We start from the raw sequence: 27,166 nt of genomic DNA on the forward strand, positions 1-27,166 counted from the left end.
TGGTGTGCAGAGGCCACGGGAAGTAAAAGGTACTAGAAAAGGTACAGCAGATGGTTGGAGAAAGGAGTGTCACAGTGGTACTGCTGGAAAATGAAAATAGTAACTTGAATTTGTGATTATAACTTAGATTCTAACGTGTTTAAGGTGAGCCATGCATAGCGTGGTGGGGTTGTGTATGCGGATGTTTGGAGCTTTTCTTTCTTCCGTGCAACGCTTAATTGCTTTTCTTTTCATTAACAGCAGCAGCAGAAGCAGCACTCCTGCCAAGACTCAGGCCCCTCCTCCGCACATATCTCACCATCCCTCCGCCTCACCGTTCCCCCTCTCTCTGCCCAGCCACAGCCCGCTGCATACCTTCACGCCCGCCCTCCAGCCCCCCGCACACCCACATCACCCCAATATGTTTGCCCCTCCTACGGCTTTGCCTCCGCCACCTCCATTGACGTCAGGGACACTGCAGGTTCCAGGACACCCAGCTGGTAGTACTTACTCAGGTAAGAGACGGACGGATCATGGCCTGAGCGTGACTACTGCAGCGTAGGAAGCCAGTTCTCTGGTTTTAGTCAGAATAATTCTTTTTGGTCCATTTGATGAGGGCTGTTGGTTGGGTAGAGGCTGTACTCATCGCTCAATGATTTGGAGCAATGTCAAAGCCAAAAGCCACCTAGATGTACCCAATGACTTTTCTTCTGCCCTGGGAATGAATATTTTTGGAAGGCTGTGCTTTTTCCATGTCTGTTTTTTTCTCCCCGTGGTAAAAACACACGTGCCCACACAGAATCGGTGACCCCCTTAGCGAATGTCTTTGCTGCAGTTGTGGCCTGTGCTCAGCGTTGCTTCCCCGGCCAGAGGGAAGGTCTCCAGCGGCTGTGCACGCAGCGGTCCTCAGCTCGTGTACGTGCAAGATTGTGGGGGGTTGAGATGTTGAGATTTTTTATCGGGAGAAAATTGTGCTCTTTTATACTTGGGACTGTGGGGAGATGTGACATCTCTGTTCCTCCCAGGGCACTGAGAGGGAACTGGGGAAGAAAATGGAGGATTATCAGCATTTGGGTAACATCAGTTTGTGTCCGTGCAGCAGGATACTCATGTTAGCAGCAGCCACTCGATGTTTACTCACTCCAGGTTACCTGAACCTCCTCGCTTGTTTAGGAGTATGTCCGTGTCCATACAAATTTAGGGAGAACCCTCAGGCTGATGCTAGAGGAACACTGTAGTGAAGACAGGCCTGGGGAGAGAGGGGAAATGGAGACGTTCTGTCTCTCAGGCCTTTGGGGAAGATCTGGGGGAACTTTCTTACCCTGTACAGTGGCGTGATTTACCACCGGGAAGTTTTAAATACAGCATTGCTACCACAGCCAGCAAAAAGTAAGTGGCACAAGGCCTGGAAAAGCCCTGAGCTGACGAGGGGTTGTTTTGCTGTTTGTATTTCAGAACAAGATCTTCTCCGTCAGGAACTAAACACGCGATTTTTGGCCTCGCAGAGCGCAGATCGCGGGGCCTCCCTGGGCCCGCCACCGTACCTGAGGACCGAGTTCCACCAGCACCAGCACCAGCACCAGCACACACACCAACACACACACCAGCACACCTTCACGCCTTTCCCTCACGCCATCCCACCCACTGCCATCATGCCAACGCCAGCACCGCCCATGGTGCGTACCCCAGGCAGAAATGTGAGGATAAGTAGAGCACAACTCTATTCTTTATTACAAAAATTTAAGAATTTGCCAGGTTGCGGGGAAGGAGTACTCTGCCGCCCAGGTGTGGTTGGGTAGGAGAGGAAGGGCTGTCCCTTCCCCACGATTGTCGCACGTGCGATAGGTTCAGGTGGCGGCGCAGGGGCCGAGGCTGCTGGCTGAGGGAGCGCTCGTGCTGGGGCTTCCAGTGCTCGGAGCGGTGCACTCCGGTGCCTCCCTCTCTTTGCTGTCTCATAGAGACCTTCTTTGAAGAAAGAAAAATCCCAAGCAGTTTCATTGGAAACTAATTTTGTGCATATTTTTTCCTCTCTGTTGGTTGCCAAATACTAGAGAAGTAGTCTTCTATTTTACCAACAGAAGTAAAGCAAGGAAATATAAAGTAACTAGTTTGTGCTTTGATCCCTTTGCAGTTTGACAAATACCCTACAAAAGTTGACCCCTTCTACCGTCACAGTGTGAGTTCTACTACTCTGTTTAAAACTGACTTAACTGCTTTTCCGTGGTGGGTTGGGATCACCACTCAGTCGATGGCACAATGTCGAATCTCTCCCTAATCATCACTCCAGGATATACCATTATCGTTCTTGGTTGCTTTGGCTTTTGAAGGCTTGTATTCATGGTGCTTGTTTCTGATAAAGATGCAGTATCAGCTTTTCCAATCAAAAGATCTCTTGCTCGTACACCGTTTGAAGACAGGTTTGATGTGAAAAAGATGAGACAGAAGAGCTGACTGCTACGTGAAGCAGGAGAGAGCAGTAATTTCATCGCTGTGTTTCAGTTGTGCCGCAAACCCTTAGACTGATATTTTTCCTAAGAAACTTGAAATGAAATGACAAACTATCGTACAAACCCTTCAGGGATAGTTAATCTAATAGTTTTCCTAATATATCATGTTTTGTTTTATAAAATCTGAAAACTTGTCTTATTCTTCAGATTTCAAAGGCACATCTGATCCACTGGGCTTGTTATGTTTTGAAAGCTCTGTTTGATGACAGCAACATGAATCCAGCTATGCACTAGATGTGTTTATTTAAGAGCTACCAAAAATGTTATTTATTGAGATGAACTGATTTTTAATACTCCAGTTAATTGTAAAGCTTCTGCTCTGAAGGGTTTGAACCTACCGATTCATTTGCTGCTGAAATACGGGTTGCATCTCCTTCATCCTGTTGGCAGAGGCAGGTATCTGGTTGACTCTGACAAGAATTTCCAAACCCAATAGCGATATTTTGATGAGAGAAGGCGTACTGCATCAGCACTCAGAAATCTGCAAAGCACTTGGCTTTCTGTGTTGGTTTTGCTTAGAAGTGGAACTGGGCAAAAAAAACTGGTTAAGATGATAGCGCGATGCTTTCTGCTGTACCGATCAAACACGGTTCCTGTTAACAACTCATGCCCGTAGTACATGTGAACAGTCCTATTAATTTCTGACACCTCGTTTGAGTAACTTGAACTGTATGAGCGTGTTTGCAGGATCAGAGCTCTAGGAGTATTAGGCAAACATTTAAGCCTACAATAATCACTTTTACTCAAAAGGGTAATGCTGCTCATTTGCATCCTTGTTTGCAAAATTGTACTCTTATTTGCTGAGCTGTACGTGGATTCAAAAGATAGAATATCCTCAATGTGGCACGTTGATTCAAGCAAGAACACAGAACTGGGAATAGGTAAATGAATTTTAGGCAAATAAAGCACAGAAGTCGACATGTAATAATAGGGAACATTGCAAAAGTCTCCAACTGTATATGCTTTTCAAACGCAGTGACGTAATCTGTTAGAAATCTGGCAGTTACCTGAATTGTCAAGGTCACGGCATTGCCTGGTTAAAGGAAGGGCGGGCTTCGCGCTGTTCTCGGTTGCCATCGAGCCACGCTGGTGGACTCGGCAGCGCTCCGCCTGCAGAGGTCTGCTCCGTTACGCCTCCCAGCCTTTCCTTCAGGAAAGGGTTCTCCTTGCCAAGTGGTTGCAAAATAGTCGTTATTGCGCCCGTTGGATGTTTAGCAAGCTAATACCAGAAGATCACCATGATGGCTACAGATGACATTGGATCGGCAGTCTGTCTTAAACTACAGCGAGGCCAAACTAGCCAGGGTATCGCAGTCATCTCTCCTCCTGTGACTATAGGTTCTATAAGTAACAGAGGAACTGCTGTCATCAGGTCCCTGAGCAGCTGCAGGATCAAAACTTCTGCTGGCATAAGTGCGTACCCGATAGGGCTTGTCCTATTGTAGAAATCCTGTCCAACTGTGGCACTTCCGTAGATCTTCTCCTGGTGACAAGAGTTTCCACTATAGAACCACACCAAGAATTCAGGTATCTTTAAAACCGCTGGCGATGTTTTTAAAGCTTGTGAGCGAACTTGGCAGGAGAAGAGGGTCTGATTGAGAGTTAAAATCAATCTACTTTAAAATAGGGAGCACAGCTCACACAGAAGCTCGTGTAGAGATTTAAAACAGCTTTCTCTCTTTGCATCTTTGATTTTACTGTCATTTCTTTTTTGGGAGGGCCCTACTGTCGCACAGTGAGGCAGTTCTTTCTCCTGCAGTTATCGCTGGGTCTGGTTTAGCGTTGCATCGCCCCTGGCCCCAGGAAAGCTGGGGGTACTGCGTTGTTCCCTGAAGAGAGCTAGAAAGGGAAAATGCTGCTCAAAAGAGAGGGAGAAAAAGGAAACACTGACTATGAAAGATGCATTTTGAAAGCTAGAGGAATTTAACTGATACAAAGAGATCCTAGAGATACAATATTTATGTTTTATTAATCATTCTGACCTTGAGGAAAGGTCACATTTAATTAACTTACCAGTTGTTATAAAACTCTAAGGAAAGCATTCCCTATTATTAGTCATAGCCAATAGGATATTAAGTATTACGTCTCTTTCCATCATCTGGAATTAGTCCATTACACACAGAATTAAATGCAGAAGACACTGGAGGATTTAAAACACATTTTACTCATTAAAAGTTATTGTAAATGAGGACAAGTCTCTCTTAATGATTTCTCAAATGCCTACAGTTCAGTATCAACTAATCTAAAAATGCTTTCTGCATCATTGAATGGAGCAGGTCCAAATTAAATAGAACTGAAACCAACAATAGCAACGTGTTATGAAAGGAGACTTGATACCATGCTTTTAAACCGAGAAAATCTTTTGATACCTCTAAAATATTTAAATATTTTCTCAGCTTTCAGTAAATGTAATATGAATAAATGACCTTGCAAGATAAGCTAGTGGAAGGAAAAACAATTTAAAAAATGCACATACATATGCCTGGCATAAACAAATTCATCAAAACTTTGCAGCACTGATTTACTCCGGGATGTGATTTGCTCAGCGTTTGCCCGCTCCGCATGTCCAGTCTTTTACTTTGCCCAGTCCTGCTTCTGTTCAATTGGCCATTAACTCATTTATTTTGATCTTAAAAGTAGCGTACGGTAGATCGATTGTTGATCGGCTGTGTTCAGAGGTGAATTTGTGTCAGCCAGATGACCCCTTTAGATTTTTTGGGTGGCAGTACCAGCGGAGTGAGCAGCCATCCCCCATCGCTCCCGAGGTTTCACAGTGAGAACACATTTGTAGTGTAATGCTTTGAACCCCCGACTCCTACCAGAAAGCAATTTTGAGGGTAATCTCAGCATTTTCCATGGAATTGGGCGAGTTAACTGTGCTACAGCGTGAGTAAAAGATTCACAGCCGGACCACAGAGACAAGATAAGATTTGGACGTTACGGTTTATTGCTTCGTTCCCATGTGTTTGCCTGCATTAGTACAGAACAGCTTTTGGGGTTTTTTTTGCTAAATTCTTTTAGAACAGATCAGTGAGGTCAGTGGAGATCTGCACTTTTTTATGCTTAATCTGTCTTTATAAAAGCAGTACCCTAAACTTATGGGGGGGGGGGTCTGCCTCCACATTTTATTTAAATAATAATTTTTAACAAATCAGATTCTTTCTCTGCTAATATTAGATGTGGCAGGATATCCTCTCAGACAGGCTAATGAAGTAAGAATTGTGCGTATTTTCCTCATTTCCTACAGATCCTATTAAAATCCTAACGTACTAATGGAGTTTTAATGATACAATATCCTAGAACTCATAAGGGGTTTTTTTTCCACTCAAAGCGTAGATTTCTGAGTCTTACTTGGCTCCGTATTCTGCCTTTTCTCTTGAAATGGCTTGCCAACTAGTACCATTTAAAATCTCTATCCAATTTAAAAATGAATAATTGAAAAAAAAAAAAATCTCTTACGCTGTGGCCTAATCCGGGGGACAGGTTGCTGGCTTGATGATTTTTGGAACTGCTTTTAAGCTCTAAACCTCATGACATTTGTGAACATTTCATCGACTGCTTTAACTAACATTCTTGCAACGAGATCACTTCCTCAATGCTTCTCAGTTTTCTCCATGTACCATTTCCCTACAATTACGCAGGAATGCTTTCGCTATCTTGTTCAACTTCTTGTCTCCATTTTGACGCATGCCCGTATTGATGTTCTCCTATCTTTTCGTTACAGCTGTTTCACTCCTACCCTCCAGCTGTATCAGGTATTCCTCCCATGATTCCTCCAACCGGCCCATTTGGCTCGCTACAAGGAGCGTTTCAACCCAAGGTGAGAAAGGAATTATTTGCACATCTGTTATCTCAAATTCACTGGCGTTGTGAGCCAGGTTAGGTTTCGGTTTAGGTTTAGAACGTGGTTCAGATTCTGGAGGAATTGCGATCTGAGTTACAACCTAATTCCACAGAGGACAATTGGCTTTTTCCAAATTTAGGACAAAGAGAAGTTATTTCTCATTAGGCTCAAATATATCTACATACATTAAAAAACATTATATATAACGACATAGTTAACTTTAGAAGCGATATAATTAGTTCCAGTATGTATTAATGTAAGGTCATGTAATAATCAGGATTTTAAGAAATCATGATCATTACTGTTTACTCATTTCCATAATTAACTCACGGCTCCACCACAGTGCACTACACTGATTTACTTCTCCTCTCATTTGTGATAGCTAGGATAGATAAATGTGATGAGTTTGGCTTTTTTTTTTTCTTTTGTTTTCATGAAGTCACTCTTGATTTCTAAGTGGGAGGAAATCCTGTTCTGCAGTCTGTAGTCTTTGCAACTAAAGACTGAAATCAGCACTGAAATTTCTGCAGCAAAGACACCTTCTTTCTTAAATTGGCCCATCCACTGTAATGACTGAATATGTAAATTGCAGTTCATTAGTGGAATTCTTCGTATGTATGGTAATCAGACTGTTAACAACTCTGTTACTTAATTGTTAGTTATACTGTAGCTGATTTCTATTTTTCTTCAGAGCATAGGAAAATGCTCTGTCTAAATGTAGGTTTTTGGGTTGTTTGGGGGTTTTTGTTTGTGGGCTGTTTTTTTCCCCACAAAGATGCATTTTGTTATATTAGCTGAATATTTACATTCAAATCATGGGAAAGGCTTTAATTTTTTTTGACTGGATGTTGCCTTTTCTAGACATCAGTGTGGTAACAGTTCATTGTGGAGGGAGTTTGGATCCTTGTACAGTGACTAGAGAGGTCGCTGACGCTCCGTGTGTTGAAGTCAGGGTAGTGGGTTTAGCAGTTGGTCCGGTGCGTTATTGATGAGCAGCAGAGCATGAGCTTGGTCCTCCAAACGCTACTTCAGATGCCGTATCATAAGTATGTCACTCGCCACCATTTCGATAGTGGAAAGATTTTCCAGTGTAAGCAGTCACTGTTCCTTCATGTGTTTTGGATTATTTCAAGTAATGGGAAGTTGGTGGACAATGAAAGTTTGAAAATGGAGATGATGATACATATAGTACTATGGATTATACTATAGTGGATTATGGTGGTTGTTCTCTCCTCTTTAAAAGGTTTATCTTCCTTGCTTAGGCAATGTTAATGATAAAGTAGTAGTATTTTTCACTTTCTGTTGTTTTTATGCATTGTGTTACTCACTAATGCTGTCTGTCCTTGTGGTATTTCTAGACTTCCAATCCTATTGATGTTGCAGCCAGACCTGGAACTGTCCCGCATACCCTTCTACAGAAAGATCCACGGGTCTGTAGACAATGTTATATTTTTCTCAAGTAAAGCTGTTCCTCCTAAAAACCTTTAACGCTAGAGCTACCATCTTCAGTGTGTCCACATTAACATCCGAATACTGAAGCTCAGTCTGAACTAAACTAGAGAAGCTGTATGAGACCAGGTTAAATCCTGATCCTTACCCCTGCTCATCATTAGCAAAGGCCAAGAGATAGTGTGCAGAGGAAGAGCTCTTCCCTTGCTGTCCGCAGGCATCCCCACAAGCCCAGGGGTAACGGCATAAAAGGCCAATTCAACGTAGCAATGTACAAACCTCGTCAAGATTTATGTTTATACTCTGTAATTGTTATTAATGTGGGTAATGACAGTTATTCCCTTGGTTATTGTATCGTTGATTGCACCAGTGAAATATGGACTAAGTTTATTGATCACTTGGCGCCTCTGGATTTTTGAGTTCTAGCATGTGAATAGCATTTATTGTCTCAGCATTTTGTCTTTTAGCTTTTTTCTGTTCTTGCTGCATGCCCACGGGTTGTTTGCGTGTTTGACTTAACATACATTGTTTGCAATGAGGAACATCATGCAGTCGTATTTTTAGCAGAACTCTCTGACAAAAGCAATGGGGAGCTCTCCGTGAAAATCCATGTTGTGGTATGGCTCAACTTTGAAGTGCAGCAGATACTTTCTGTGGGTTATGCCAAGTTCCAGTGCTTCGGTTTGCTCTGAGTTGGTGCTGTAGTTGAGCTTTATAGCAAAAGGAACCATGTTTTTTCATTTCTCTTTATTCCATCTGCTTGAAAAGATAACTAGAGCCTCCCGTCATGAAGTCATTTAGCTTTACGCTCCCTTTCAACTTGTGGTATAGTTTCGATTATTTCAGGATGATGTATTGTGCCATCACTGAGTCTGCAAAGTACCTCTTACACCTATAAAGCTCCTTTAGTATTGCATTTCAAAAAAGAAAATCCGAAACAAATGAGAAATACCCCAGAAATTGACTTTATTTTCCAGCATTAATTGATGAAATGTGAGCAAAGAGAATAAGAAAGTAATCCACCTCAAAAAAACAGGCCACACAAAAAATGAGAAAATTGGGGGTTTTATACAGCTGCTGTTCACCAACATCTGTTGGAATGTGAAAAACGTGCGAGGCAAAGCCAGTCTGTGGCAGAGGACACATCAGGCGAGCAGGCAGTCAGTGATGGCGATTGCAGTGTACAGGCAAGGGTCTAAAGCCACGGCCGACAAACACACACCGTCACTGGTTTGCTGGGGCGCGGCTGAAACACCATTCCAGCCCGTTCCAACGCGATTCCTGGGATCGAGCCTGTGAAAAAGGGACCCTGTCCGCTCACCAGGCTTCTCGCGAGGCGAGCAGCTTTGAAAGATGAGAACAGAAGTTTGCCCAATCTGTGTTTTTCTTCAGAGTAGTTAACCAGCCATTTTTGTAGCATTAAATCAACAAATTAATGATGATGCCAGAGGACAGAGCGTTCTGTGCGAGGCTTGTTTAGTTGCTTGTCAACACTTAGGTACAACAGCCATGGGGGGAGGGAGACCGGCTCGAATACGGAGGCTAAGGACTAATTATTATCCAAAAAGGCTTCATTTGAAAGTAAAATTACACATTTTAATTTCATCTCTTAATGAAGCAATACAAATTTGTTAATTAGAGCAATTGTTTGAGTGACAGGCATGTAACCAAGCTGTCATTTCTTCTTCACAGTTGACAGATCCGTTCAGGCCCATGTTGAGGGTAAGAAATCTTGTGATACAGTTTGTCAAGCTCGTCTCAGTCCCCACCGGGTTAAAGTGGCAGACTAATTATAAACCAACACCATGTTTCATCTTGGGTATTTCACACCGTGTTTGCCGAGCAGCATGGTCGGTCCTCCTTTGCATGCATCTTGTGGTCGCTCGAGGAAAATACAGAGTTTCAAAGTTGGAAGTTTTCTGTTCTTCTCATGCAACGCCCTGGCATGAATACTAGAGGTTAAATACTGATAATCCTTGTATCGCGCTAGCTTACAAGGGTTCCTGAGCCAAATCCTACTGATCCCTTCTCATTTCACTGCAGACTGAATGTTTTTGCTTTTTTATTATTTACTGTGTGTTTCAGGGTTACTCGGTGTGGTACTTCCTACCCAAGTATCTTACTGTCACATATAGACAGGCAATCCACTTCAAACACAAAATATTTTAGAAATAAGGATCAAAAGATCTAGTCTTTCAGTGATCCAAAAGGGGTTTTTGTTAATTTTTCAATGTGTTCGAGCTCTGTATTTTGTCAGCAGCGACCGAGTGAACTCATGACATGACTAGTACAGCCAGTTGCTGTGAATAAGCAAGAGGCTCGAGTTTAGGGGAGTATATGTGAGAGGAGTTCTATTTTTTTTGTGCTTTTTATTTGTTGGTTGACACACACCTAGAAATAGAAGGCAGACCCTATGCTATAGTTTGTGAAACATTTAAGTTACCAGTAGCTTGAGGAGCTTCTTTAATTCCTGTGATTATTTTTAAATCTGCAGGAGTCATTAGTTGTGTAGTTAACTATAGACCCCTAAATAACAAACTTTGAGAAAGTATATCCTGAGAGAGTCTTTTTCAGAGAAGATTTCCAGATGTCCTGGAAATGGAGTACAGAATCAAGCAGGTGACCCAAATAGCCCTCTGTGGTTCTTTCCTCCCTCTCTCCTCCGCGTGACTTAGAAGCGGGGTGAGGGGAAGGGTGCAAAGAGCCTTCCCAGACAGGGTGAACTGACTGACCTCCAATTTTTTTAGGCTATTTATGAGCCAAAGTTTTGAAGGTACTAACCAGCAATGACAGGAGGGAGTCAGATTCATTTTGAAAAGAGTCATCTTTTAAAGTGCTTTCATTTTCATCTTTTGGTGCAAAGGCTGGTCTTCGAATAGCTGCACTTTTGGAAGTGAGCGCGCTGTCCAGGTGTGAAGCAACCCGCTCTGCGGAGCAGCTGCCGACTGGGAGACAGTTTCACTCCTTTCAGCAGCACAAGCTGCGTTCTCAGCCAGTGGCATCAGAAGGTTGCAAGAGCGTGTAAAACCCGAGCACGGGTTTATTTGGAGAGGAGAGTGACCAGGAGGGTTCCTGGATATCCAGATAAAGTTCTTAGCAAGGGACAGATTCTTTGCATTTCTGGTTTCCCATGAGGACGGAGGGGGAAGGCACCAAAGGGACACCCTGTGCTTTCATTTGTCTTGGCGTGGGGAATCCCCTAGACCAAAAAGACTGGGCTAAGAGTTGGCAAGAGTTGGTATAACTAAAGCAACACGGGTTTTTGAAAGTTACTGATTCATGTTGTTTCGCTTTGTTTTTTCCAGAAACCTGGAAAGTGGTGCGCTATGCATGTTCACATCGCCTGGCAGATATACCATCACCAACAGAAAGTCAAGGTCAGTCTTTTGGGCGTGCCTGCATTTCAGATGAATCGCACAGGGCAAACCTGCGAGAGGCAGAGTTTTGCCTCTCGCTCTTAGCAGTTCTCTGCCATGGCTAACGCCTTGTTAAAGTAACCACGTGCAGCATTATAGCATAACCTTCCGCTTCAGAGTGACAGCGTATCGGAATTAAAAAGCGAAAGGTAGAGTCTCAGAGGAATGTCTGTGATGCCACAGAGCAAGGACACCAGATCTTACACGATAACAACTGGTTTACAGCTAGGAAGAGCTAAATGGGTGTGCCAGTGAGCTACTACATTGCTTTTATTTATGGCTGAGGACACAAGCATATCAAGATTAATTTTTTTTAAGTCTGAAGAAGCTAGGCACGTGTATCCCATTCCTCTTATTAATGTTCACGGATAGAAGAGGGCACAGGAAGATTTCTCCTGTCCCTGCGATGCTTTATCCAGTGTGGCTGCGCAGGCTCCCATCAGTCTTTTTCACAACGCATCTCACAACTGGAGGGTGGCACCGGTACGTGTCTGGGCTGGTCAGGCAGACACAGCCTCGCCGATGAACGAATGTTACCCAGACGCTGTCTCGTTGCACCGAAGGTAAAGGACTGGGAATCCTTCCTTTGTTACACATGCTTTTGAGACCTCAAGGGTCATGGCCTGTTTAGGCTCTTCTGAAAGAGATGGCAGAGAAAAACAAGTAATTTATTCATTTAATAGGTAGGGTATTTATTTCCATTCTTACTTTAACTGTATTTTCATTGCACATGGGCTCTGTGAAGAAGGTTTCTTTCCCTTTGTAATATTTTCACTGTACTTGTCACTGAGGAATTCTGTGTTGCTCCTGAAGTTTTTCAGTAAGCCGGGAAAGCTTGGTGTTCTTTGCTGGTCATACTTGTACTTCAGGAGTCAATAGCTTGTGTTAGAAAGTAAAATGAACAAGGAGCCCGCAGCACTTTGCAGTCTGTGCGTGCAATTGAATTGTATAAGGTAGTGCTGTAAGAATATGAAGATGTTGAGCAGCTACTAAAACCTGCAGCTAATAGAGTTTAAAAATAACCCTTTTAAACAAGGTTGACAGGTTAATTTGCTGCAGTAGACATATCTCTCTTCTCTGCTTCCTTATGTTTCCCCTGCTAGTGATCTTCATTCATCTTACCATTATCAAAAAAGACAAGATTATGGACCTAGAGAGTTATACGTCCTTTTTTTTTATTTTATTGAAAAGGTATTTTCTTGAAATGAAATTATTATTCCCATGCTATCTCTGTCCTTCGAATCTTCCTTGATTTGATATTCAGAGAGAGGTCATACTGGTATATTTATAACTCATAGTAAATGCCATTTTCATGCAGCCATTTCTTTTACCTAATACTGTTCTATCTTGCATGTTAAAAAACAGGAACAAAGCCCAGAAGTACAGGGAAGGATGTTACTTTTTTGACGCTGTGCATGATGATAATTTCAAGAATAATTGGGAAATGTATTTTACTATCTCAGTTCAGTCAAAAAATGAGGTATGGTCTACAGTCATTAAGGCGAGTTGGTTTGTGTCCCCATGGGCTGTCCTCCCCCTGCATGCGACCACGAAGTGTGAAATCTCTGGCTGAAGGCTCACACAGAACGATTTCTCCTTCTAGCCCAAGGTTGTGAAGGTGCCTTTTCTTCTGCACAAGCTGCAGACGCTGCTTGGCCACAGAGCAGGGAATAAAATACATTTTCTCAGAGATTTCACGTTTGCGTGCAGTGCCACCAGACTGCTTGCAAAGTATGGAAGAATTGATAACTACCTGGCCCGCTAGTAATTGCTTGCAGAGAGCAACAGCAGACACTGAAGGAGCAGGCAAGATAGGTAACTTGAAAACACAACCTTCCTGACCCCAGGAAAAATTGCGTGCAGCCGTGGGTGCTGTTTGCCTGCCCATACCTCTGCACCAAGACCCAGCTCAGACCCGTGTAACCTGTCTGCACACGCAGAGAATTCCCCGGGCGCAGCCCGAGCTGCATCCCAGCTCTGGGCACAAAGTGGTTTTACACTCCTCCTCAGACTGACCACTGCGTTACTGGCCTGGATTCAAGAGGGAACTTATGGCCCTCTCTCTTTTAGGAAAGGCCTTACGGGCCCAATCTAACATGCCATGAAATTAGTGCAGACATTTACACTGATTTTAGTGGGCCCTGAATTAAGGTGTTACACATTTGCTGGACTTGAAAGACATTCATAAGGATTGTCATCAAGAGGGGCACTCTCCTGAACAGCGATAAATGAATCTGATCAATTATTTTATCTGGGGATAAAACAAATCTGGTCAATTTTTGTTGGTACGATTTTAAGGTAAATCAACACATGCAAAAATGTTTTAACGCATCTATGATATTCCTGTTCCTCTTCAGGCAGGAGATTTTTTCATTATTAGAACAGCGCCATTCATATGGCTGCAATTAAAGTTTCAGCCAGCTTTTGCAATTCTGAGTAACGCCTGTGAGAGGTTTATAACTTGGTTGTTAAAAAGAGGAATAAAAAGTTCACAATATAAAAATCTGGCACGCAGGCTTCAACTGAGACATTTGTATTTTCTGAACTTTTTTTAATTATTAAAGCACTACAGTGTTACTTCCTTAAAAGACATGACCTTAACTTGGCGATCTTTTCCATTTCAATATTCTTGCAGGCCATTCTCTCAAAACATTGATAAAGCCTTTTTTTTTGGTCTTTTTTTCCCCTTCTTTTTGTTCTCATAGCAGCATAGACCTGTTACTAGCACTTGAAAAACAGCTACTAGGCATGCACATTAACTTGGTCATAACTTTTTAATATGCATATTTATATCATTGTAATAGCCTGTACTCTGAGCTGGCACGGTATTAAATACTGATTTACAAAGCATAACGTGCTCCAGAATTCCTGTTAAGATCTACTGGTTCAATGTTTCACATTTGTAAATCCTTTCAGCTGAGCTGCACAGTTAATCAGCAATCTGTGTTTAGGGAGTTCTGGCAGCACAGGTAATTGGGAGTTTGGTTTTCCTCTTCATTCTAGGAAACGATTGAAGTAGGGACCACTGAAACGAGTACACGGCACAAAGAAGAGCCCACCCTTCCTTCGCTTATCGTTTACAATACAGCTACTTCAGCAAATTTACTGTAAAAAAGTGTCAATTCTAATGCCACAGAAGTAACAACGGTGACATCCAGTGCTTTGAAATTGGAGTGCAAGCGGCCAAAATGGGACTTTAGTTCTTTAGTCTCAAATACACTTCATCTGTAACGTGATTCATTTTAGCCCTAACCTTGCTCCGTTGCAGCCCGAGAGGCACTGAAAGGTAGTCTGCATCAAGTGTTTCTAGATTGCAGCTTCACAAGTTACTGGTTCTGGTGTGCACTGACGTCTCTGCCGCGGGGGCAGTGGGAGAGACTCAGCTGGCAGCTGGTGCTGTCACCCTTGGTGCTGTCACCCAGCTTTTAACATGCCTGCCCACCTGGGATCGGGTCCAAACCAACATTTCTCTTTGGATTTGCTTTTATTATTTTAAGACTGACCTATTCTTACAGCTAAGCAAGTGTCTGAGGCCTCTTCAGAGATTTTTATGTTTGTTCTTTAAGTCAGGTCTGTGCCGAAATGCTTTGCTCCGGAGGGATGGATGTGAGCACATGTGAAAACACTGTTGACATTTGCAGGAAGCGTGCATTGGGAGCCTGAGATTTTATCTCTCTGCCTTAGATCTCCTTTCCAGGAAAATAGCTGTGCACCTATGCTTGGGGTCCCAAAAACTAATTTTCTCGTTAAAACGTCAGTTATTGTGAATAAATTGCTATACCCGCATCATTCTGAAAGTGCTTTTACAGCTATCTATTAGGACAGTCTCTTCCAAATCCTGTTTTTACATTTCAGAAACAGATGCAGTCTGATCCACACAAGCTGGACTTTGGCCTGAAACCTGAATTTCTGAGCAGGCCACCAGGCCCCAGCCTTTTTGGAGCCATCCACCACCCCCATGACCTGGCCCGGCCCTCGACTCTCTTCTCCACAGCCAGTGAGTACTGAGAAGTGAAATCTCCTTGTGGCGTGCTCATTAAAATGCTAATCCTTGCCATATTAAAAGGAAATCTCCCATATGCTTTGGCTTATGAACTCTCTGCAAGACATGCCAGGGCCTGTTAGTCTATTTGATAAATATTTTAAAATTACTCTATACGCTTTTAAATAAAAGCCCACCAACCTGCCAAAATGCCATACAGGTAGTAAATGGAGGAATATCTCTTCACACAGTGATGTCCGATGCATCATGGAGATGACAGGTTGGAAATACACTGTGTTTTACATGCTCTTTTTTTTTCCGTACTGAAACACCCCCCCACACCCCTTATACTGTTAACTGGGAATTTCTGTTCGGAAAAGCAGCTGCTATTTGCATAGGATCCTGTCCTGAGCGCCCCTGCCCCTGTACAGCAATCTCTGCTGACATGAGCTGCCGTTTCAGAAATGCTGGTCAAGCCCAGAGCACAGTTAGTCCCTTTCTGAGCTTTTGCTAGGAATTCACGCCTTTTGCTTTGTTTTGGCAGGTGGGGGTCATCCAGCCGGCACCCCTTTCGGCCCACCACCTCACCACAGCAACTTTCTCAACCCAGCTGCTCACCTAGGTACGTTCTCTCTGCAGCTAACACACGGTGAAGGCAACTCAGAAGTAACACATATCGACCGCTGAGACCATTAAAGGTTGCCCACGCGGAGACTCTTTGAGTATCCTGTCTACTTAACCTTTACAAACTGCGCATTTCAGCCCTTTAATTTTAGTCATTGTCCAAGTAGCAGTTCTAAATACACGTAATAATTTCACTGGCAGCGTGTTTTGAAATACTTGTGAAAACAGTCTGGACGTTAGAGGAGCGGAGTGACAGGGCTGGTTAGGATTCACTGTGGTCATGTTTATAACCACTCAGAGTAAATGCCCTAAGGTTAAGGCTTCAGTTCATAGATGTGTTTCTTTTCCTAACTCCTACTTAGATGTCTGCTTTTTCATGTAAGTGAGTGGGAAATAGATCCTTAAAATCTTGTGACCTGGCCTCAAAAGTGTCTGTTAGTGAAAATTAGTGAATATGCATTTAAAAATGGGAGCACCCAAGTTACCAAATGTTGTTATTTCACTTGTAACTTACTGATGTTGTCATAAAGTGGTCTGCTGCCTGCAGGAGCGTCCGAGATCAAGACTGTAAATTGGTATTTTATTTTGCATAGGGAAGGATGTGGGAGGGTCACCAAATTGGTACAGCAGGCTCACAGAGGTTGATCGTTCTGCACTTAGCTGCCTATAGAAAATGTTAGGGTCGGTCTTCCTTTTCTCTGTGCTGGTGTTTATCAGAAGTAGTTTTATCGAAATTGTTGGACTCCTCCAAAATAAAAAAAGAAGAGAATTTGCTTCATATGACTTAGCTATACCCTGTATGCATTAACTCCTAAAAAAGTATTCCAATATTTTTCAGTCCATATTAGTATTTATATAGTATTAGCAATAAATATCAAGAGCATTACAAAATGTTCAGGTCAATCGGACATGTCAACATAATAGGACATTTTATGTATATCCTGGCTATGGTTTAGGAGACAAGGCCTTGAAGGTGTTTGGAGCACAGTTGCCAGAGTTAATAATAGTCTTGCTAGCCAGGGACATTTCCTGAGAAAGACCATGGAATTGAGTTGGAAAGGTATAAAAGGAAATAAAAATGAAGATGTTTGCAGGTTTTAAATGAAGTAGCAACTTCGCAGGCCTCAATACCATGTCTATTTTAACATCTTCTTTTACTTTGCAAAGGAAGTTTTTCTAGTAAGATGATCCCATGCATACTGTCACTGGAAAAAAAGGGGTTTTCTGTGCCACCCCCTCCCAGTCACTGCTGCGTTGTGGGAGGATGATGTTCAGCTACTGATGGGCACAGACTGAGCTTTCGCCCAGACGTAATGCAGATGGGTAACACGCTAATGCTTTATCATAATTATCAACACGCCAGTGAGTTTCAGCTGTTCCCCTTGGTTTGCAGAGCCTTTCAATCGACCGGCTTCCTTCAGCGGTCTCACTGCAGTGGGTAGTAACGCCTTCGGGGGACTCGGGAACCCAACAGTTAGTGAGTAACCTCTTTGTTTATGAATTCTTCTTTGCTGTGTAATTCAGGATATTGAGTGATGGTGACTATTTGCTGTCTTTTTTACCAGTTGCTTAGACTGCATACCACTAAGGATGGGAATTTGAAAAGTGACCTTTTTTGTCTAAATAACAGCATTTTTTAGTCATTAGTAAATTATTTTCTATTAGTTACTTAATAGTTTGGGTTCACCATTGTGCTAAATGTCACCATTACATTGTTCAGTAAAAAAAAAAAAAAAGTAGAACCTGTGAGTGTAAGGAGTTTGAAATTTCTCATGGTTTGTTGCATGTTCAAAAATAGTTAATGTGTGCAGCATCCCTAGCTGTGGAGGGGAACATTTTTTTTTTTCCTTTCTCACCAGTAATCTGGGACATGTGCCTGGAAAAGATCACTAACCTGCATTTATTTGTCCAGGATCATCAACATTTCTTTAGATTTGGCCAGTCACAAAAGATCATCCTTTTTAAAATCACTCTTTCTCCATACTTCAAATCTGGCATGATTTCGGTCACATATTATTTTACTTTGGTTCAGGATCAAATGCAACAAGTTCCATTATTTGTAGTCCGTATAATGGTCATTTCCTGATGTTTCCAAAATATTTGGAATAAGGATCATTGTCACCTTTATCTTACTAGTCATCCCTTGTCAATTTTATCCACAGCATTTCCCTTTCCAATTAAAACAGCTGTCAGATGCCTACCCATTTTTAGGAATGCGACCCTCTAATGAATCTCTGTTAATTTCCTTTCCTTTTCCAGCTCCCAATAATATGTATTCATTTTAACTCTGAGTGCTGTAAAAGTTTTTTTGGTAAGTACCTTCACTAGAGCATACCTTTTTCTTAAACCTTTTTGTTTTCCACTTCACCATTTCAGCACCCAACTCAATGTTCGGCCACAAGGATGGCCCCAGTATGCAGAGCTTTAGCAACCCTCACGAGCCCTGGAACCGACTGCACCGAACTCCTCCTTCGTTCCCGACCCCTCCGCCCTGGCTGAAGCCAGGAGAGCTGGAGCGCAGTTCATCTGCTGCAGCTCATGACAGAGATAGAGATGTAGATAAACGAGACTCATCTGTTAGTAAAGATGACAAAGAAAGGTACGAAAGAACACTTCCAAGAATTGTCTAGTTCAAAGCTTGGGGCTCTGTTCCGCTTTTAACCCTTCCCAGCCTGGCACATTGTTAAACCAGAGCTTCAGTAGAGGGACACCTGGAGAACTGACGCCATCGCTGCCTGCAACACGAGGCACTACGGAAGACGCAGGTTTCTAACTAACTCGGGTGTTTCCTACTCCATCTGTTTCTCTTCTTGCTTGCATCGCACTTCATCGGGAGCTTTGCTGGAGCAGAGTTCAGGCAGTGTCAAGTGAGAACAGAATCAGACCCGCACACTCTTTTACCTGGTGGGTCACATTGTCGTGGGTCTTTGGAAGACTTGATGTGTAGATAGGTGCCTGACAGGATGAAAAAAAGAATTATAAAGTCCATCAGACGCATATCTGCACCTTCAAATACTTTAATAACTTTGTAAATCAGACCTTGTCTGCAAAACAAATAACCTTGCCTCCCTCCTCAAAAATGGACTGACCAGAGGGACCACCGATAAAGTTGTAAAATTATAACACTATAAAATGCTCTGGGTATGTCACGTTCCAATACCACAGTAAGTTTCAGAGCGTGCAGTCATTAAGCCAACTTTAATTCCCCTCAAAAAAGCCACACACACATGCACTGCTGTTACACACCTTCAAGCACAGTTTTTATTCAGTGTTTTACATGGACTTGCACGCTAACATGTCCAGGCTGGGAAGGGTTAATGAAAAGTAAAACCTGGTCATATTTTTTTTGTCAGGACTGTTCCCATTATACAGTTAACTCAGTAACAATTCCTCTTAACATTTAAGTACCAAATTATAAGAATTTGCCATTCAGCAAGTGTCATGCCTTCCTTGAAAAATGTAGAGAGGCTGATTTCAGCTTTTTCAGTTGTGGCTTAATGGCTTTCCTGTTAAGTTTGCACATTACTTTACTACATAATGGCTATTTGTTTCTAATTTTTTAACAGAAAAGAATATTTAGGAGATGTGCTTTTCTGGCTTCTCTGTCACTAACCCAAATATACGCATTAGTAGCCTTTTCTAAAAGAAGTTATGCTAACACATTAGATATTCTAAAAATACATTTAAGAGCTTTTCTATGTTATTGTAAAATGTGAAGAGCAAGTCAAACTACAGATCTTTTCACCTACATTTTCCATTTGGAATATTTTCTGTTTGGTAGCATAGCTTCATTATTTTCATGTCTGGTGTTAATGCTTCAAAATAAGTTGCTGTTACAAATTGGGGATTCTGTCCTGCAAAATGCTTAAGCATGTGAGTAACTTTACTGGCTTGAATGGCAAAGCATTTTAGTTATTAATGCTATGGGTAGTCTCTAGAATTATGTGATTATTTCAGTTGCTGTTTTGTTGTTTTCTTATGAAGTGCTCCTGCTGAAGAAAATCCGTTTCAGAAATACATTCCTTGCAAGCTGCTTTGGCATTGCCTGAACTCCATATCATAGCTCAGAACATACTTATTTTCAATAATTTGAGAGCTTAAAAGTAAGCGTCATTCATACTTCATACTTCTGCACAATTATGGCTACCAGTTTAGTACAGTAATGTTGTCACCAATCTACTGTTGCTGTGCATCCATCCATGTGGTTTTGAAGAGTTCTACTTTGCAGCATGCTCACGCTGTTGCCCGTATGAGAAGATGCTGAGAATCCCTTCCTGGAGACATGCTCCCTGTGTAGATAATGTCTGGAGTAATTTGTGAGCTGCTCATACCTATTCTTTTATCTTCAGTGGCACCTGGCAGGGTGAGGATGTAGCCCTGCTTTCTAGTTGAGGTCCCAATCTCTGTTTCCTATATTAAGCTAGTTTGCCCAAACAAGAAGAACTGGGAATCATGCCCGGAGGTATAATTTCATCTCAAAATCATGCTGTCATCAAGGGTCTAACTTTATCAGCCCCCAAATGGGCCATCTAGCCAAAAGCATTCATCTAGATTTCTTCTGTTGTCAGTGGGAAGGTGCCTCAGAGGTACCTCTCAGCTTGGCTTTTCCCCATCCAAGACCAGTGTTAGAATTGGGTGCAATGAATCACTGGTTGCTCTTCTTGGATAAGCTGTGTGGCCAGTGTCCTGCAGCCCCCTCCCAGCTAGACTGAGATAAGGTAAATCCCTCAAGATAGCTTAGATAATATGAAACTACAACCTATGAACCTTTCCTAGGTGCGGAGCTGGCTGGGGAGTTACACTGCAGTGTCCTGATACGGTGCCCGCTTTCTCCTGGAACCTCGTTTGCAGTTGTGGAGGGAGTTTAGAGACTCCATAACTCCAGCCCAGTGTTAGAAAAAAAATCAGTAAAAATAGCTATTGTGAAAAATAGGATTTGTTCCTCCTCAGTGGTATTTTGTTTAAAAGATATCACTGAGCAATTCCATTCTAATAATGACATTTAAATGCATGTAATGCTAGAGCATTAAAAAAAAATCCCAAGAATCTATCAATCATTTCATCAATATAAATGAGGTAAAGTACTCAGCATAAGTTACTTAGTATCTTTCAGCATAGCATACACCCTCAAAACGTCCCTTGCATTGGTGTGTTCATTTAAGTTCATTTGCAAACATGATCTTAAGTTTCTTTGTGGAGACAGAGGCTCAGAGCTGTTCCCGTATTATTAACCTAAGGAGCCCTTGACAGATCTGAGGATAAAGAATTCTTCCCTCTCTGACCACTGACCTAGATGTAGTTCACTTAAGTGAGCTGTATAATCAATAGCCTCTTGAGATGATACCATCGCTGTAATTGAATAGGATGGAATTGGCCAAGGAACGTGTTACTTTGGTTGCACATATATTTTTCTTTAGTTACAGAAAATGTCTGTTATTTTTCTCTAAATTTTATGCATCATTTAAAATACATCAATTACATATAAAATTGATTAAATATTAGAAAAGGACTCCTAGTGAAATAAAACAATTAAGGGTGGCCTCTGAACTAGTCCCGTGAGCAAAAGAAATGAAAGACTAGGTATTGCAGAGTCCACAAGCCAGTGCTTTCCCAGCAAATTAAAAGAATTGAGTCTGCATGTTGCGAAGCTTTCATTGGAGTGCCTTGATGTGGTCTCACTGTGCCCAATGTTTTATAACAGTCACATTCAGAATTCTCTGAGGTCTCTCAGACATGGCCCGTAAAATGACAGTTTCAACAATTCAGTCTAGTCACAGCAAAAAAAGCATCTGGTGAGGTTGTAATAATGGGAGTTTCCTTTTGAAAGATTTTTTTTCTGCAGTTGCTGCAGTTTCACCATCCGAAAGTACCTACAGGTAGAAATCTTATGCAGTTCAGCCTAGCAAAATAGTAAGTAGCAGAAATTGTGTAGGTGAAGGAGCAAGCATCCACTTCAGAGTCACTCTCTGAGTTTCAACCTGCTGTCCTCACCTGAGCGCACTGAAGTTACACGTTGCTAAGCAGAGACTGCGGCACCCAAAGACAAACATGCATGTAAACAGGAGCTGGTTGGGACTTCAGAGGGCTGTCGTGGTTTCACCCTGCAGGCAGCTAAAACAACCACCACACAGGCATTCGGTCACTCCTCCCCTCAGTGGGATGGGGGAGAGAATCAAAAAGAAAAAGGTAAAACTCATGGGTTGAGACAAAGACAGTTAAATAGAACAAAAAAAGATAATTAATAATAATAATAATATACAAAACAAGCGACGCACAGTACAATTGCTCACCACCCGGAACCGATGCTCAGCTGGTTCCCGAGCCGTGCCACCTCCCAGCCCGCCCCCAGTTATATACGGAGCACGATGTCATATGGTATGGAATATCCCTTTGGGCAGCTGGGGTCAGCTGTCCTGGCCGTGTCCCCTCCAGCTTCTTGGGCACCCCCCGCCTTCTCGTTGGCAGGGCAGTATGAGAAGCTGAGAAGTCCTTGACTGCTTGGCAACAACTAAAATACCAGTGTGTTACCAACATTATTCTCATCCTAAATCCAAACCACAGCACCATACCAGCTGCTAGGAAGAAAATTAACTCTATCCCAGCTGAAACCAGGACAGGGCCTCACTGCTTAGCCCTCACTTTTGCCTTTAACAGCACAATGTCCACCACCCCACATGGAACAGAATTTCCATGCTCAGCAAACCGCATGTGCCCAGCACTGAGTATCTGGAGCTGTCTTTATGGAAAGACTCCAACTGAGAGATCAACTGAAATTAGTGAGAGGTTAAAATCATTGGAACTGAGGAATTAGATTTACCTTATGAATTTGATTCATTATAAATAGGAAAGCTTTTCCACTTGGTGTTGCCTGTAACAACTCCTGGTCCTTCCAGAAAGTAGTTGGTACAGGATCCATTCACATATTCAGGTTTTGTCCACTGCCAGACAACTATTCTCTCATCTATTTTGAGACTTCCTAGCACTTGCAGGGAGTTGCGTTGACCCTGTCCCTGCTCTGCTTGCTCTATCCTAGAAATGGGAGTGGGTTGGTAATCTGAAGAGCAACTTTCTCCCAAGAGATGATGTTTTCAGAACAGATGGATGTACAGGGCAGAATGATCTCTGCTGAGGAAGTCAACACACAATCTATGCATGACAGCTGCCTCTATTAAAACACCTGCACTGAGGCTCATTACACACTTAGAGAAGGGCCTGCCTGCTCAGAGAGGTGGATTGTCTCTGCCAGTACTGGTGTCTTGAGAGGTTTTTATTTTCACTTTTAGGAAGTAAATTGAATTGTGAGAAGTAAATTGAAAAGCTAGAAGATTGCAGAAAATAGAGATTAGAAATGTACATAGGTCCAGAAATTTTTTTTAAAAGTCAGTTGAACAAAATGTCATCTATTTTCCCAAGTGTAGTCTTAATAGAAGAAGCAGGTAAAATACTATTAACTCTGTAATTTGGATTTAACTGCCACACTTTTTTGGATGAAATTAGTATGTTTTTATTTTTCTCTCTCTTCTTTGCTAACAGTTAGGGCCGTTGTCTTAGAAATATGTGTACTAGAGCTAGATTCCCTTGGGAGCCTTCTATGGACATCAGTGTTTGAAATCTCAATCGGATCATTCACAAAGCAGCTTCGGGGATCTTCTTCTCCTGGGTCGAGATAATAGAATAGGCCTAGTTCTAGGGATGTTCTTCTGGTGTCTTGGGTGTGCAAAAGGAACGGTGCATTTAATGGTGCATGTTACTAGTTTTCTGCAAAGCAATTAGTATAAAGTCAGACTCCCTAGATGCTTTGTTTTATTTGCAGAGTTTCTCATGCCTTCATCTTTACACTTCTCTTTCTTCTAGGGAGAGCATTGAGAAAAGACACTCCAGCCATCCTTCGCCAGCACCTATCCATCCAGTAAACTCCCTCGGACATAATCGCAGCTCAAATGAGCAGATCAGGAGCCATCTGAATCCCGAGGTTCGAGAAAAAGAGAAACCCAAAGAACGAGAGAGGGATCACTCCGAATCTCGGAAAGAAATTAATGTTGAAGAGCACAAGGTGAAGGACAACTATATTTCGGAGAAAGAAGGCCTGAGCCATGAAAGCCGAGTGGTGGAAGAGTCTAAGCAAATGTCCAGGGTTCCTTCACCCTATGCTAGACCCCCCGTTGTGGAGAGCACCAGGCCTAATAGTACTTCAAACCGTGAGGCAGAGAGAAAGAATGAGCCGGCGTATGATAATCCGAAGAAAAGCAATGAAGTCAAAGTGAAGGAGGAACGAAAGGAAGACCATGATGTTCAACCTGAGGGACCTCAGACTCATAGGTCATCTGATCAGCCACCACCTATATCTACATCTAACGTCCATCCAAGTCCTTTAGTGTCTATGCCCATGACTGTAGGTGTAACTGGTATACATCACATGAACAGCATCAGTGGCCTGGATAGGACTCGCATGATGACCCCTTTTATGGGAATTAGCCCAATTCCTGGTGGAGAACGTTTCCCCTATCCTTCTTTCCACTGGGATCCAATGAGAGATCCCTTAAGAGATCCTTACAGAGAGCTAGATATTCATCGGAGAGACCCCCTGGGCAGAGACTTTTTGCTAAGAAATGACCCCCTTCATCGTCTTTCAACGCCAAGATTATATGAAGCAGACAGGTCATTCAGGGATCGGGAACCTCACGATTACAGTCACCACCACCATCACCACCACCCTCTCTCTGTTGATCCTCGACGTGAGCACGAGAGGGGCAACCACTTGGATGACAGGGAGCGGTTGCACATGCTCAGAGAGGACTATGAACATGCACGCCTGCACTCAGTTCACCCTGCCGCCTTGGATGGGCACCTGCCTCACCCAAGCCTAATCACACCAGGACTTCCTAGCATGCACTACCCCAGAGTCAGTCCCCCGACAGGACACCAAAACGGCATCCTCAATAAAACTCCCCCCACAGCAGCTCTCAGTGCCCCTCCACCTCTTATTTCTACTCTGGGACCTCGGCCTGGGTCTCCCAGAAGGACTACTCCTCTGTCAACAGAGATGAGGGAGAGGCCTCCTTCTCACACCCTCAAGGACATTGAAGCTCGATAAGCAGAGTGAGAATAAATAAAAACCAGAGAAAGAGGGACAGAACGTTGTAAATGAACATAATATAAAGACCTTCTTACTAGTCATTGATACAGACTGGGAATGTGACCCACTGTACAATATGTATAGACCTGAGTGCAAAGATTTTGAAATGGTTTTTTTGTATATTATCTGTTGAAATTTTCCAGATCTTTTAGCCAAGTCCATATGTTCCTCGTGTCTCCTACTCTATTTTATTTCTAGTTTAAAAATTTCAAAATTTGAACTGAAGAACAAGACATTAATCTGAATGATTTGACTAGAAACAAGCCACCACCAGTGTCAACCATACAAAGCTCTTTCAGACCAGAAGTGAAGACAATTGTAGATATTTATGTAAAAAGATTGCTTCATGGGTTAATGGTTCATATATGCAAAAAGGGTAAGATGAAAGCTTTACTTTGTACAAATGTAAATAGATAAAATTAAGTAACATAATACATTAATACTTCTTAAACTGTGCTATTTGCAAACTTAATATTGATCAACACAGTCTGCTTATGCTGTGTTACATATATTGTTATAGACAGCTAAACCCCTTCAACTATGCAATGAATTTTAAGGCTTTTCACAAAAGCCTTTATAACTCAAAGGAGCCTTTTCAACACACAACATAATTAAAGTCATATTTTCCCTGAACAAGCTCATCTATAATAGAAACCTATTTCTCCTGCTTGTTTTGATGAAGCAGCAGCCCATTAGAAGTGTAGTTTTCTGTCTGAACCCCTGCATCAAGATGCTGATGTTACTGTAGCTCATGTATTCCTTAGAATGCGTCAGGGGTAGCGATCTGTAATCACTGATACTGTAGTCATGACAGATTGGTTTTCAGTCACATTAATCTGGGTTACACTTAAACAGAGTAATAATCAAATGCTGGATATTTTCCAGAATTTTCGTCACTTAACACGTCCAATTTATTTTTGGAAGAACATCTGCTTATAGCCATTCATGTCTGTTTTTATTGCCAGTGTGTCATTTTTCTCTGTACACACACACTTCTTTTTTTTTTGTTAAGTGATTTTTAGCTACATTGAAACAAATCCTACAAGAAAGCAAATACTTTTCTAAATGATGGATATGTTTTCACTGTGGATCAGTAGTTTAATTAATGAACTCCAATGCAGATTTCATAATGCAATTTATTGTATTTTAGTTGGTAATAAAGTCTGTGAATAGTTAACAGGTCAGCCGTGTTGTTCCCTAATCATAGAAGTCATGAAATAACATGAAGAACATGGTCCTTTTTAAAAATATGCATCAATCTTCTGAAATCTGTCTTTTCATAACACACTTTTTTATAATGCGTTAAGTTTCTTGTCTAAATATTTGGAGAGAATATGACTTTATCAGAGAGAATTCAATATCTTGTCTACTGGACTGTAAAATATATGTATGAAATAAAATTAGTTCCGTTGGTCTTCTAGTGTATTAAAGTGCTATCTGAAGTTGTTATCCTGTTTTGGCAAAAAAAAAAAAAAAAAAGAAAAAAGTTAACTACAGACAGTTGTTTCTAATGATCAGAGATCTATTTTAGTAGTCAACTGAAGGTTTAGTTGTGAGCTTCAGATTTTGTGAACTCCAGATGTTGTGCAGTGGTTTTTTTTTTTTTTTGTTTTTTTTTTAAAGAACAAAAGGAAAAATACAAAAAAACCCCAACCCTGAAGAATATGTACACTGGAACCGTAGTGGTAGCTTTCAGTATTGTAAAGAGATTGTTATATACGAACCTTTTTGCTGTTTATCCTGTATGTAATAAAGTCCTTTCTAGATCCTATGTGAAAAGAAAAGTGAAGCGGCTCTCAATCTTCAGCATGTTTCCTCATCAGCGAAGACTTGTGTAATGTAAATTGTGCCATGTTATTAAAAAATGTGAACTAAACTGCTAGGTGCTTCTTTGTGTGGAGTACCCCATTGCTGCTATGGGGAAGGAATACTTTTTCCCAAGAGTGGGGTTTTGTTCAGAAGAAATAGCTATTGGAAACGGCAAGCTTTTATAAGCCGTCTTATTAAAATTATTATAGTAATCAGGAAAAAAGGAACAAAAAGGAGACCAGATCCTTGGCTTGTCCAGATTCTTTAAAATACAGTAAGACCCTTCTTAGCTTTGCTTTTAGTTAACTGAGCAGTTGGTCTCTTAATGCAGCCTCATACTTCAGTACGTGGCTGTACGCACACCCTTTGTGAATTTGCACAGTTCCGCACAAGCCAATGGCATTTTACCAGTTTTCATCA

The 27,166-nt window shown here is 41.9% G+C and overlaps 1 protein-coding gene across 7 annotated transcripts in view; it reads left to right on the forward strand.

Moving 5' to 3' along the window:
- Positions 1–26,813, forward strand: part of AUTS2 (activator of transcription and developmental regulator AUTS2) — a 786,364-nt gene extending 759,551 nt beyond the window's left edge. For 2 of the 7 annotated variants that reach the window (XM_075771881.1, XM_075771886.1), the window contains 12 exons: positions 241–494; positions 1,435–1,676; positions 2,111–2,155; positions 6,211–6,306; positions 7,689–7,760; positions 9,472–9,501; positions 11,085–11,156; positions 15,051–15,192; positions 15,722–15,799; positions 17,195–17,278; positions 18,178–18,400; positions 23,656–26,813. In XM_075771881.1, coding sequence (XP_075627996.1) covers positions 241–494; positions 1,435–1,676; positions 2,111–2,155; positions 6,211–6,306; positions 7,689–7,760; positions 9,472–9,501; positions 11,085–11,156; positions 15,051–15,192; positions 15,722–15,799; positions 17,195–17,278; positions 18,178–18,400; positions 23,656–24,895 — 2,578 coding nt within the window. In that variant the 3' untranslated portion in view covers positions 24,896–26,813. The remainder of the gene's footprint in view (positions 1–240; positions 495–1,434; positions 1,677–2,110; positions 2,156–6,210; positions 6,307–7,688; positions 7,761–9,471; positions 9,502–11,084; positions 11,157–15,050; positions 15,193–15,721; positions 15,800–17,194; positions 17,279–18,177; positions 18,401–23,655) is intronic. The other 5 variants (XM_075771883.1, XM_075771887.1, XM_075771882.1 and 2 more) reach the window with 4 other exon arrangements.
- The last annotated feature ends 353 nt before the right edge of the window (positions 26,814–27,166 follow it).

The sequence above is a fragment of the Balearica regulorum genome, chromosome 19 (genome assembly GCF_011004875.1).
Source record: "Balearica regulorum gibbericeps isolate bBalReg1 chromosome 19, bBalReg1.pri, whole genome shotgun sequence".
In the NCBI taxonomy this organism is placed as follows: Eukaryota; Metazoa; Chordata; class Aves; order Gruiformes; family Gruidae; genus Balearica; species Balearica regulorum.